General features: G+C 33.2%; 1 protein-coding gene across 1 annotated transcript; it reads right to left on the bottom strand.

Annotated features, from left to right (window-relative positions):
• Window positions 1-445: 445 nt before the first annotated feature.
• LOC148301927 (HEAT repeat-containing protein 6) lies at window positions 446-13,917 on the bottom strand. The gene is made up of 16 exons (XM_088272482.1): window positions 13,743-13,917; window positions 13,385-13,627; window positions 11,944-12,225; window positions 11,261-11,467; window positions 10,322-10,606; window positions 9,380-9,570; window positions 7,807-8,036; window positions 6,761-7,116; window positions 5,578-5,785; window positions 4,824-4,990; window positions 3,560-3,682; window positions 3,024-3,148; window positions 2,710-2,797; window positions 1,812-2,036; window positions 1,497-1,712; window positions 446-840 (listed from the first exon to the last, which is right to left on the bottom strand). Exons 1-16 carry the CDS (start codon window positions 13,893-13,895, stop codon window positions 583-585), a joined length of 3,357 nt encoding a protein of 1,118 aa, XP_088128608.1. The 5' UTR covers window positions 13,896-13,917; the 3' UTR covers window positions 446-582.
• Between the last annotated feature and the right edge of the window lie 180 nt (window positions 13,918-14,097).

The following is a 14,097-nucleotide window of genomic DNA, read 5'->3' as shown; positions in this document are numbered from 1 at the left end:
CTGCATGTCATTTTTTAAATCTCAATACTACTGCGTAATACTGAAACAGCATTAAGCGGTGCAATGTTGAAAGGGTCTTGCATTTAAAAACCTAATTAAGTAAGGACTTCTTATCGCCCATTACTGGGTCTTACTGTAATATGATCTACATGCTGAGATGTGATGGCTACATTAGGACAGTTTTATAATATAACCCAAACAGGGTCTGCCTCCATAGTTTAATGGTCAGCACGCTGGGCTATCATGCTGAAGGACCAGGGTTCGATTCCCAGGAGGGGGCCAAATAAATATAAGTATTTTTTCACTCTAATATTTATTCAATATTATCCTGGACTGGGACTTGGGGTACCTGAAGCGGAGGGCTGATCACCTTTCCTTCATGTGTTAACGATCAAGATAACACTACGTTTATATGATGCAGTGCCCTATGCACCTCAGGTGCGGATAAGGGTTTTTTAAAAAACAGGGTCTCCTGAATGGGTGAAATGACTTTTTCATTTGATACCAATCAGAAAGTGGTACATATATATACTGGGTCCATAATTATGTACAAGAATATCATTAGATAAATGAATTTATCGTTTATGTCTCCCACACAAACATATTTTGTAGAATATTAAGGCACTCTCTCTGTTTGTCACTCTTGCAAGTCAATTTCGTAGTCACATATTTGGCTGCATCCAGGAGTCGAGTGCAAGTTTCTCCCTGTGGTTCTACTCTCTGGGCAACTTGTCGCAGGACGTAAGATGCCCCTTCCCACATGAAGATCATCGGTTCGTGGATTTCTGCTAAGTCATCACTCGTAAGCAAGCATGCGAGATGGCACAGCGTAACACACAGCTGAAAATTATTTAATTTTACATAATCTTGGCAATTATTCAAATGTAACAAACTAGGGAAGGAAAGTAACATTTTAATAAGGAAGCTATCCAATTTACACTCCGACAAACTAATCTGTGGAATTTACTGTGAAATTGTTTTGTGTAAAAATTATTTGACCATTCTTCCAATAAGTTAACTGTCTATATCTCAATTTTCATTTCTCTGTGGAATGGAATTAATGTATTAGATATGTATAATGAAAGTATTACATATATATTTACACATAGGTATTAAGCAAAGTTTATATAATATATAGGGTATGATGAAAAAAAAATATGCAGTGATTAAAAGTATATACATAGTTGTCTTTGGCAGTTTATAAATTAGCTAGATACAGAATGAAATAACAAGTAGGTAGTTTTTTCAACATGATTTTTATAACCAGCCATTTTTATAGCTGGATATTACTGTTAAATTTATATTATCAAAAAAGTATATTGTGGCAAAGAAATGGTTCCTCAATACTAACATCAGAGTAAAACTTATATATCAATATTTGGCCATATAATGAAAAAAAACTATGCAATAAAAAAAAGACCTTAAGGGTTCATAGTCACCTAACAGTTGTAGTTATCAGATAGCAATGATAATATAAAAAAATACCCAAAAGTTACCTGCTCTTCAAGCTGATCTTTATGTTTATACTCCGTAAAGTCATCGGTGCGATTGGCACTTTCCATTGAAGATAATACGGATTTCCATATGTGAAGAAACATTTCTTCATAAAGACTCCTCTTGAGGGGAGATCTGAGTGCCATCGCAGCGTGAGATCTAACCTTCAAATTCCGACACTTCTCCACCAGATCGCAGAGGCATCCAAATACACTAGCCTGAAAAGCGAGTACAAGAAAAGGTTGTCAATTCCAACAATAATTCAAGTTTGCCATAGAACGAAAAAATATATATTTGGGTTTGAATAACCTACCCACCTGCCATTTTTTTAGATTTACAAAAAGATTATCATTCTTGAGAGTTTTTCCTAGAGCGTGGCATGCATTCCACTTTACTTTCATGTTGTTTCCGTTGGATGCGCAATGCACGAGGCGTTCTATGGCCGTTAATGTGATTGTATGTAACTTCGAATTTTTCTGTAAATCCGCTTCAGTTAGGAGCAACATAATATTTCCAATGGCACGCATGGCACTCATCTTTATCTAGAAAAAAGAAACAAGGTATTTTGATTGAGATATCAATGATTTGTTAAATATCATTAAGTATTATTATATTCCCTAGTAAAATACACATGCTTAGATTTTGATAAAAGGTACTAATAAAACATATATGTAACTTAATTATACATTTACTATTGAGTAAAATTTTACAAAAACCTGAATTTTCTGTCGTCGATTTCTATAAATTTTTTAAAAGTACTGAATAAACAGTCAATGTGGCAAATTTACGCCAAGCGGATTTTAAAGTTTTTGAAAATTTTCACAAATGGTAACTTTGATTTTAAATTCTCATACCTTCATAAAAATTTGATATTAAGTCATTAACCAATTGAATATTGAGTCATAGTGTGATTCAGCTCAAATCTTTCGCAAAATGCAGCATTTTATTTTCCTTTGATCTTCGGGTGTTTATAAAATTTACGAGTTAAACCACTCCATTGATCTTTAAATATATATCGATGACACTATTCACAGTCTTATTACCTCGTATAACTGACTCTCCACAGTGTAAAGTATTAAAGAATGAAATCACCACATAGAAATCATTGCTTTTGGTAGTATTTTCAAACATGTGTTTATATGTTACCCGCAAACATTCAATGTGACAAAAAAATTATGCATTTCCTAACATTGTGTAAAATTTAAAAATACATACCTTATCATTTTCTTTGGATGTAGAAATACTTTCCTCAAGTAATCTAACAAGAAGTTTATGATCTATTGATTCAATCTCAGGGTCTTCACTGAAATTTAAAAACATAATCACATGTAAAGACAAAACATTAAGGTTATTTTTATCACAGCAAAAATAAAAACATTTTTTAAAATAATATGTATCACATCAAATACACCATAGATTTCAAAATCATGATATTTCAGCTAATGGGTTTTAATAACAGAATAAGCGTTCATATTCCAAAGAAAAATGGAAAATTGGAATCAATTAAAAACGTAAGATAGGGTACTCACATATTGTGGAGAAGGGCATCAGTGATATTAGCCAACGCCCATGTTGCTTTTATTTTTACAGCTGGTGAAGATTCCGTTAAAACTCTCAACACAGATTCACAACAATCACTAAGCAAACCAATATCCTGAAATCATAAAAAAGATCTTATTAATTTTAGATACATACATATGTCTTTATAAAAACATTATACATATACAAAACAAGGCAAGAAAACAGTTAAATTAGATTTGTGTTTCCAAGTTAATGGTACAGAAATATACAGAAAAAATAGCATACATGAATTCTTGTGAGCCTTCCAGACTATTCGCGCATGCAAATAAAAATGCAGGCAATCTGTTTTTTGGAGTAACGGCACACTCATCGACAAAAATAATAACTAAACTTTGTCCATTTGCAAAGATTTGACTGTACCCCCACAGAAAATAATGACAAACAGGATGGCAAACCATTTTAATTTATGTATGTCTGGAATGCTCATTAGATTTAATATAAAGAAATGGAATTTAAAATGAAAATCCAAATAAAATAAACATACCTCCCTCCAATGTCTGTACATAACACAAACTGAAAGAGCTCTCGCTGCCGCGGCACAAACCAGAGCTTCATCATCTCCACTAGATCCGAGTAACAGGGTGGCGCATAAAACCTTCAAGTTCTCCTAAATGTAAAATCATATTAAATCATTTTCAGCTGTTCTATACACAGAGTGTATTTTTTAAAGTAAATTGCTCTATATATCAACAGCGTAATCAAAATTTTCTAGTTTAAAAAAAAATACTTCTACAATATAATATTTTTGTCGAACTGTACTCGGAATTCTAATATCTAATCTTGAACAGTGTGAAAACTTAACTAAGGTAAAAGAGAATACATATGTACATGAAAAGTAAGAAAACTATTTTTTATTTTTTAAAGGAATAACCCGCAAAGCCTCTACTTATAGAGACTTGTCTGCAGGTAGAACGGTAAGAATAGGGAAGGTAAATGTGAAAAATATATCACAAACACCCAGACCAATTGAAAATAAATCTTTCTTGAATTTATTTTGCACTTGGCGGGAATCGAACCCGCAAGGGCAGTTTCGCAATCCAGTGTCTACCAAACAACGCCACGGCGCATGTGAGCACGGGCTTAAAAAGATTATTATCTGAAAATAATGTTTTTAATTATGATACTGGGAAAGTAATGTACCTTATTATTGAAATAGTAAACAATTTCAAAATGACACAGGTTCTGAAAGTCATTGAAAAATAATCAATTGCTCAAAATCTTCCAATACATGAAGCACAATTATTGCATAAGAGAGTAATTTAGTTTAATCACTCAAGTAGTAAGATATTAATGACATTTCAAAACATCATTTTTTCAGTCAATAAAACATGTAACTAACTGATAAATGATTCAATTGTGTTGTATCATTAATAGATGGCGTCGGAGTACAAATCCTGACATAATCTGGAAATACTACAAAAATAATCACAACGCCCTAAACGTGAGGCCAAACGCTATCGGACCTGGTATTTTATAGCCCCAAGGTTAGGGCGGTATGCACAAGGCTATTATACTAGCAATGATGTTGCAGATTACATTTTCTTTTTTGAGTAAATATAAAGGTGGAAACTGACCGGAGCATTTTTTCGTAACATAACGATGTAACATCGCTTGCGACGAGCATCACCGAGTATCCGAACGGTGTACTGACTGCTTGAATGCTCGTATCGTAACGTGTTACGTTACGATGAAATGCTCCGGTCAGTCTCCACCTTAAATGGTCAACCAATCAATAAAACAATACTTGCAGGCAATTTTATAAAAGTTCTCTCTCCAATACTGCTGATACAGTCACAGGCTATTGCCCTACCAGGGGCATTTTGATCAGACTGCAATAACTCAGTAAGCGGTCCCCGGAGCATTCTAGTCCAAAAAACAACACTGTCTTCCAGCTTCAGTGCTGAGGATGATGGGTCTGAAATTGAAGAAAAAAAATACTGAGAATTACATAGATGCTTTGAAACACGTAAACACGAGGTGATTGTTAAAAAAAATTAGTTATTTCAATATGTATCACAATACATTTTTAGAATATTGGTAGTTACATACCAAGTAAAATTTTAATTAAAAACAAATCACTGATACATCAGTCCAAGCACTTTATAATTTAAATTGGAATAAAATAATACCAGTATACTTCTATCAACAAGTATATTATGTCTTTTCTTAACCTTATCTGCACCCGATGGTGCGTAGGGTGCATTATGCGGTATATTATGTAGCACATAAGCACTAATTTATTTAATTACAATGTTTTTTTCTCATAATTTGTTAAACAATGGATGATTGTGCTAAACTTCATAATTGACATATTTCACAATGGACATTAAAATAATATATTTTTAAAAAAAAACATTGTTAGGTATATAGAAAAAAAACCTACAAGAGAGTGTATATTACTTTGCATGCATGCATTTTGATGGATGATTGGATCAATTAAATGCAACGTAAGTCTGCACTCTTGTTGGTTAGTTTATCTCTAAAAAAAGTAATGATCTTCACCTAGTTTTTGCATGGCATCTCCTATGGAACTAAGGCACTTGGCAGTGTGGAGACTGATATCAGCCGATAGATCTCGAAGGGATGAGCAGATTACGCAGGTCATTATGTCAAGGTACGGAGCCAACAGTGGTTCAAAGTGCTGCAGTGCAATGGCGGACAAAACTTGCAGAGATTCTAACCGGATTGGAACTAGGGCAAGACGGGAAGCCTGTAATAACAATTATCAAAGGATAGATGAGATTTGAAAAATATCCGACATAATATCGACAATCTGGTCTAAATCGGATAGATAACGGGTGTCGGGTTGTGGTCACGTGGTTAGTGTCGCGGACTCTTGAGTCAGAGTTTCTCGGTTCGAACCCACTCTACCACAATTTGATACCAATTTCTAATAATGAGCTGCTTAGGCTCATAGAAATAGTATGAAATTGAAATATTTGTGTGAATTATAAAAACACATTTTTTTTTAAATAACAATATAACTTAAGAGAAAAAGATAATGACTTTGAACTGATAAATAACGTTTTTTCAATAAAGATGATGGAAATAGTATTTTATTTCCTTAAAAGCTACTTTACAAAAATATATACTCAATTTATACATATTAGCCAGTAGTTAAAACATAATTTAATAAAATTTGACATATTTTCACATATGATAATTTCTATTACTTAGGTAGAAATCTAAGACCCAACTGTAAACAACATGAAAACTAGTCTGTGGTAAAATCCATCATAATAAAGAAAAGAAGTGTATGAAAATATTTGTCAGATATATATTTATTTTATTTATTGTTTCGGCATTAACTTTGTGGTAAGACATGTTACAATGATTAAAGAAAACACTTCGTTTTTTACCACTTGAGTTTTATTATAGACTACATGTTTCAGAAGTTAAACTTCCATCATTCAGTTATTATACAGACCTGAATGATGGAAGTTTTACTTCTGAAACATGTAGTCTATAATAAAACTCAAGTGGTAAAAAACGAAGTGTTTTCTTTAATCATTATATTTTATTTATTGAACTATCTTCAAATTCTCTTCTAGATTGTAAAGATTTCAATGAATTTTACCATTGGCTATTTATACATTGCTTGATGTTGTCTTACTTTATTTGTATACTGTCAAAAAGAGTTGAAAACTATAGGGATTATGGTAAACTTTGATTAATTTATACAAACCTCCATAATGCCATTTTTTACAATCCACCCGAGGTTTTTCAAGCAGATTTCAACCAACCAACTCAACCCTTCGATCCTCTCAGGTGATATCGTGACTGATTCAATATCTAAGCATTTAATATCAACGGTGTTGATAGTTTCAATTTCATCACACTCTTCATCCTCACAGCAATTGTCCGAGTCATAATCATCAGTTTTGCATCTCCCCTGATTATCAGATTGTACATTTGATTTAATTTGTAAACTTTCCATTGTGGAATGCTGATTATGTAGCAACGAGATTATTTCTGGTATCGGAGTGTCTACTGATATGACGCATCCCATCACTATCAAAGCAGCTACTTGTATGGTCCAATCTTAAAATAATAAAAAAAGACATAAAAGCATTAGGTATTTTTGATTTACAAACAAAAGAAAAACAGCCAGAATCCGTTTATTAGCACTAATTAAGTGAAAACGCTTGTGCACTACACGGAATTTCGCCATCCGGCAATCCAGTTTTTTTTAAATAAAAGCGACTATGACAGTTTCAGCGTGATCAAATTTACGTGCACCGATCTGAAGAAAGTAAGACAAAAGCACAAGCCAATCTAAGCCAATCATCTCTTTTATCATGCTAATTGATGTGCCGGACAGTAAAATTCCGTGTAGTGCACAAACGCCCTATGGCAATTTTCTAGACAAAAGTTTTTTTTTTACATTGTAATATTAAAGCTATTTATATAGATTTCTATATTATTAATACTTATATTATGAATACATATAAACACCAAAATAATATATAGAGGTATGTATATTAAATAGAAAAATCTCTTTATCACTTTATAGCTGGTAAATTATTTTTAATTATGAATTTTTATTGATAGAAAGTTTGTGAACATTGAATACATATTATGCTGTGGCATGGTTTGTCTTGTTTATATAAAAAAAAACACAGGCATCATCTTTGGGTACGACACCCAAACATATCTTTCCATTAAATATAGTTTAAGAATTCTCTTCACAAAACAGTAAATAAAGCTCACAATTAATAATAAATGAGTTACCTCTATGCGTAAGTAATTTCTTTGCATGGTTTACAATCCCAGTCAGCAAATTGGCCCCTAGTTTATTGTACGGCGTGGCCTGTATACAGGCCACGACACACTTTAGGGCGGTGACCAGCGCGGGTGCGTACCTCTCACTAATCAGTACCTGACACAGTACGGTGTGAAGACTCTCCAAAGTGTGACCCAGCATTACAGAGAAAGGAGTAAAAGCGGTCATGGCTCGTTTGCTAGAAGTAGAAAATCAGATATTTAACACATTGATCGCCAATAGGATTTTCGCAAAATGTCCAATAAATGTTATCGTCTATGTCCAACTCAACCACATTATTGTATAAATAAAATGTTTCAATAAAATACATCGATTTTCATTTTAGACCAAGTTCATTTTCTACCTATAACTTTCTTTAGATTTGTTTTATTTTTTTTAAAATCATATTAATAGTGTTAATTTTTTTAAGTCAATAAAAGCACTTTAAATATAAACATCATGCATGTGTTTTATTCTAACATACCTATTACATTCATGAGTATATCTTTTAAAACCATGAAGATATCCTAAGGCCATATCGTAATAGGATAGAAAAGGGTCATGTCGGCCAAGTAATACAGAGACAGAGACAGAATGACACATGTTAGGTATTGTTACGGCGACACGGTGATCAACATGTTAATGGTCAGATCCTTAGAAGCAGCTAATAAGAACTGCAGATGGAACCATTAATGAATTATATTATTCTACTTATAATTGTGTTGCAGAACTAGACCAATAGTTAGGTGAGTAAAGAAGTCCGATTGATCCGCCTTGAAAGGTGTTGTTCACAATGTTTGGAATTGTTGTTCGCCTTCAGATATAGTTGCGTTGTTCATCGCTTTATCAAAAAAGTTACAGCAATGCATTTATAAATGGGTGCATATGCTGCTCTCAATTAGCTAATTATGAGTTAAGTAATAGGACCTTAACCTGTTTTGTAAAACCTGAGTTTTTTTAAAAATATTATGATCGTCATGATCATTGAACTCATTGAAAACATTAAAATAAAATCTCAATCATTCTTAAGATTTATAGTCCTCTTGGTTGACCCCACAAACTCATAAAAATACATACACTCGTTGATATTGAATAAAATGGCTTCAGCATTAATATTGCAACACTTCATAATTAGTAAGTAAAACTAAGTAATATTAACACATTGTTTGCGGGAAAAGTTTAAAAGCGTCTTTTACATACTGCGTTGGTAGAGAGCGGGAGACGCTTATAAGCGTTCTGTTTGCATACTTTTGGTAGAGCGCAGACGCCAAAAAACATTGTACAGATGGGAATTGGGTTTGCGGTTACTTGTGATTAGTATACTGAGGGTCGTGCGGCAGACTGAGTATAATTAGGGTCGGTGTTGATGAAAAAACCGCCCGACAACAATGTGTTAATTAGGTTTTTAAGTAAGTTTCTTAGGTTCAAAACATATTTAAAATAGTGATTATGAATTTAGGAAAAACCTTTCAGATTTTTTCTGAATGGACTATCGAACAAGCAAGCACACAAGCATGCAATATGACAAAAACTAATACATACCTGGCTTCGGCCTGCGCCAAGTAAGGCCTGGAGGATATCAGAAGGGAGAGTAGAGCAGCCAGTGCCGCGGTTCTACCAGCTCCGCTGTGCTCCTTCCTCAAGCAGGCCACCAGACCTGATGTTCCACTGGACGACACATCTTCGGGAAGAAGAGTCCACCAGTACCCAAATGTGTGATGTTTTTCCGATGTCTACCAATAACAAGGATAAAAGATAGTGTTTGAAGGAGACGTGTATTTACCAGTGCTTACTATTTGTTATTTTATTATGATTTTATGTTATTAAACTTTTTGTTTCTCTATTAGTGTATTCATTAGTGTATTTTTATTTTCATATTAGATACTGCATATATGTATTATCTTAAAGGCTTCAGCCGTACGGAAAAGGTATTTCTACTCGTTCGGTCAATTGATGCTTAATGACGGGAAGGGTATTTTTACCTTATGCGCGGGCCTCGTGTCAAAGTCAGAAAAGAAGGAATTATTTAATGTTTTATATGAATATTATGTACCAATCTCATTGTTAAGGTCTTAACTATAATGTACACAATTATCAAATACCGTCGCCAGCAGTCCGCAAGCATAAAAAACACCCATCCGAAATATGTTAAATAAATATTTCGATAAAAATTTGTAAGAACATACAATAATGATGAAATTTAGTAGGATCATCATGAATCAATATGTTGTAACAGAATGACATAATATATAATACATTTTTCACTGGCGTGTGGAATGCCATCTACTTTAAAAAATACATCAAAACTTTACTGATGTTGCATCCAAATTGAAATTGGGGGTTTTTACAGAAGGACCAATTTTACTTTTATTATTAAATTTATTAATAAAATAATTAAAACATTTTTTCGAGATTGCTATAATCAAGTTTTACTTGAAAATCAATGATGAATTGATATGTAAATACACTTTTCTACATTCTTACCCTTATTATGACGGACAATAAGTTCAATGCAGCAAGTCTCGTATTGGCTTGGGCCGCCTTCAATTTCGCTTGGTGACTACTCTCCGAGTCTGACATGTCAGATTCGCTGGTAACGGTCCATTGCGGAAGTGGTATAGAATCAGACATAGTGGCAGAAACATTAGCAGCTTTATAACCGAATGTGTTCCCAGACTCCGCACTCGCGGATTGGTTGGTCGCACTTTCAGAGTTATGCTTCCAATTATTTACCGGCTTGGCATTTTTATTTTTCCTTAACTTCATCCGCTGAAATCAACATTATTAACATTGATGTATGTTTACACAATAAAATATTTTAAATAAATCAAGACAATTGCATTTTTCACTATTTAATTGGTTATAACCATCATCTTGATTAGGCTGACTCCTTTTCACATTGTTGCCGCACGGTTTTTTCATCAACCCCGACCTTAATTATACTCAGACAGTCTGCCGCCTGACCCTCAGTCACAATTTAAATCACAAGTAATTTTAATTTCATTAATTTTCAGTTCATTAAAAATCACTTATATTTATTTGACCCCCTTCCCTAGGAATCGAACCGGGGACCTCCAACGGTAGCAAAGCATGCTGACCAAAGCACTACGGAGGCAGACACATCAATCACAAGTAAACGCAAACCCAATTTTGATCTGTACAATGTTTTTTGGCGTCTCTCGCGCTCTACCAAAAGTAAGCAAATAGAACGCTTATAAGCGTCTCTTGCTCTCTACCAACAGTATTTAAAAGATACTTTTAAGCGTTTCTCGCAAACGACATGTTAATTATATCCAATTCTCTATAATAATTTCGTTATATTTCAATACTCTTGAATTGATCTGTATCCATAAGACTAGTTGCAGTAAAAATAATAACAGCAAAGTGCACATTAGAAAAAAACCATGAAATTTATTTTATTACCTTTCCTCCTTTGTTCGTCGGTCCTGTAGGAACCTCTCGGACAGTCTGTTGTGACGGCATAACTTTTTGGGGAAGAATATTTTCACAGCCGTCTAATGCATAAAGCATCCAGCATCTGCATGCTCCAATCACTTCGCCAAGATTTCTCTCAATCTCATTATTACCAGAAAAAATTTGGATCAATATATTACAAGCGCAGGATAAGGTCTGTAATTTTTAATTAAATTAAATTATGCACATGTCGCTCACTCCTTTCAAGAACGTCATAAATCAAAATACTTGATTTTTCAGAAGAACGTTTTTAAAGTTTAAGAATATAAAACAATGTATTAAAAATAAGTATCAAGCCACTTATTGAACTTTTTACTGCGCAGCAGATCTTTTTAGGTAAAACCTGAAGGTTTTTTCTCCATTTGAAAAATATTTAGTATATTTAAAAAAATAATTAAATAATACCTTTTCTTCAAAATGCAAAACCAACACTTTCTGCCCTGTAGCGGGTAAATATTGAGTTAAAAATATGGCTCTTTTGCTGGGATATAGTACATTTTCTGGGCATTCTGAAAACATGCACAACTGAAAATTGTCGATTTTTGATTTATGACGTTCTTGAAAGGAGTGAGCGATGTACTTATGCAAATGTTGATTACAAATAAAATCACTCGCTGAAGTCGCTTACTAACCTCACAAAAATTTGTTTCATCTTGATTTTTGTTTCTTTTCCTATATAAATAAAACATGGCAACTCTCGAACACTTTTGTAGGATTTCATCTGATAGTCCAGATTGAGAATCATTACTTTGAACGGCATCACACCCTTGGGTCAGGGCTTGCAAGCATTTCAAAGCTCCAAGTTCAATATAGTATGGGGTTTCAAAATTCAGCTTTCGAAATCTGTCATCCGCATTATCATCTTGGAGGATTCTGCAGAGTATTCCACTTTTGCCAATCAGATCTTCATAAAGCTGCAAAAAATACTAGTTGTAAGATTAACCTGTCCGGGTGTAAGTTTTTCCGGACAAAACTGTATCTGAGGAGTGAATTTGTTTTTGTTTTTTTTTTTTACTTTTACAATTTTATATTATAGTCTATGCTATAAGCAACATATTTTCTTGAATAAACAAAGATATTTACACCAGTAAACATGGTTTATATCAAAATTATCGAAATATCGATAAATCATGTTTTTAACATGTTTTGATATAAATTGTGTCATAAATCATATTTTGTATCGGCCGTACATGTACGTCCATACTCCTTTGAGAAAAGTTTGGTATGGCCGTACATGTACGGCCATACTCCCGGACAGGTTAAAACAAGAAAATATTATGAAGATACTATATACATATTTTTTTATTACTTCTATTTTATTTTTTTTAACTGGATAACTTTTAAACTATGTAAAATCTTTAAAGATTAAAAAAAATAACCTGATATTTTTAGTTATATTTTTGTAAAAACAACATGAGAATTGGTCAGGTTAGGAGTCGTAATAATCGGCGGGTATGTATGAGGAGATGCATGAACGTGGAAGAGGCGAAGAATGTTTGCAAAGACAGAGTGGTATTCTCTCTGCCTACCCCTGCGGAGAAGCGGGGTGGTGGTTAGAACATGAGCATGAAGTAGTAAATAGAAAAGATCACGAGACGTAAGGAAGATATAAATTACTAGATATTTAAATTGCTACTAAGGGGGATAAATTGTAGACTTCACATATGAGTTGGTGTAGCTTGCGCTGTATGCACCTTATATTTTACTGCTATCCTGGAGCTTACGATCCCTGTTCGAATTATGTAGTAGTGAAAGCAGGAACTGATTGAAATCAATTTTTCATTCACTAGTTTTTTTTTTTTTTTTAAAGTTTTGACAGCATTGGTAACCGTTGAATACTTACAGGTTTTTTTTTAATTAAAAGAGAAATATTTCTGTTTTTATTGTTTACAAAATTATTTCAATCTCCATAGTATTTCTGTGAGCCTAAGCAGCTCATTATTACAAATAGATATCAAATTGTGGTAGAGTAGGTTCGAACCCAAAAACTCTGACTCAAGAATCCGCGACATCTAATATTATTTATTGAGCATCCATCACTATATAAATTACCAATAAATAGTTCATAATTACCTCTGATACATAGTGTGCGTTTGTTTTTAGAACTACGTATAAGCACTTCAAAATATCTTCTAAAACCATGTGATTGCTATCTGTTAACGCTTTAATCAACCAGGTGCATATTGCGGCAGAATCGCTCCGAGGGATTTCACATTTTCTCAACAGACGGCACATAAGTTTGCAACTTTTAGCCACCAAAAATGATTCCGACGGCGGCACGATCCAACATATTGTCTTCAGTACCGAAATAACAGCCTAAATAAAATAAAGATATTGAAAAACTAATAGACTGTAATCAAAAAGAAGAAAAAAACAAAATTATTATTACACAAATCTTAGGTTATGTTTTGAAAAAAGATTATTCACTCACATTGACATCCGTTGAAATACAGTGTTTATAATCGATCGCATTTAAGTCATCTAAAATAGTATTTAATTTTACTTTGTCAATACATTTTCTTTCTAATGATAATAAATACAAATTTTGGGCGAGTATGTGCAGCTGCCCACGAATATCAGCCATTTTTAAATGTTTTGATTTTTGACATATTTGACGTTCCAAAACGTCATGACAATGTTGCCAACAAAAATCTAATAAAATATATTTATTAAATTCGTCAATAAAGTACCTACATATTTCGTGATGCAAAAGCTACGAAGTGCACAAAATTAGGCTAGAACCTAGGGAGTTCGATTTGTAAAAATAAGTTGGGATTTTTTTTTAA

Source organism: Brachycentrus maculatus, unplaced genomic scaffold, assembly GCF_059751285.1.
Source record: "Brachycentrus maculatus isolate JH-2025_06_01 unplaced genomic scaffold, ASM5975128v1 h1tg000499l, whole genome shotgun sequence".
Taxonomy (NCBI): Eukaryota; Metazoa; Arthropoda; class Insecta; order Trichoptera; family Brachycentridae; genus Brachycentrus; species Brachycentrus maculatus.
The sequence above is the reverse complement of the archived record's forward strand: the minus strand, read 5'-3'. Positions and strand labels throughout refer to the sequence as shown.

Excerpts from the sequence above, each read along its gene's own strand:
- LOC148301927 (XM_088272482.1), bottom strand. The coding sequence starts at position 13,895 with ATGGCTGATATTCGTGGGCAGCTGCACATACTCGCCCAAAATTTGTAT. Across the intron at positions 4,991-5,577 it reads AGATGCCATGCAAAAACTAG|ACCCATCATCCTCAGCACTG; the intron begins GTGAAGATCATT and ends CTTCAATTTCAG. Across the intron at positions 2,037-2,709 it reads CATCCAAAGAAAATGATAAG|ATAAAGATGAGTGCCATGCG; the intron begins GTATGTATTTTT and ends TCTTTTTTCTAG.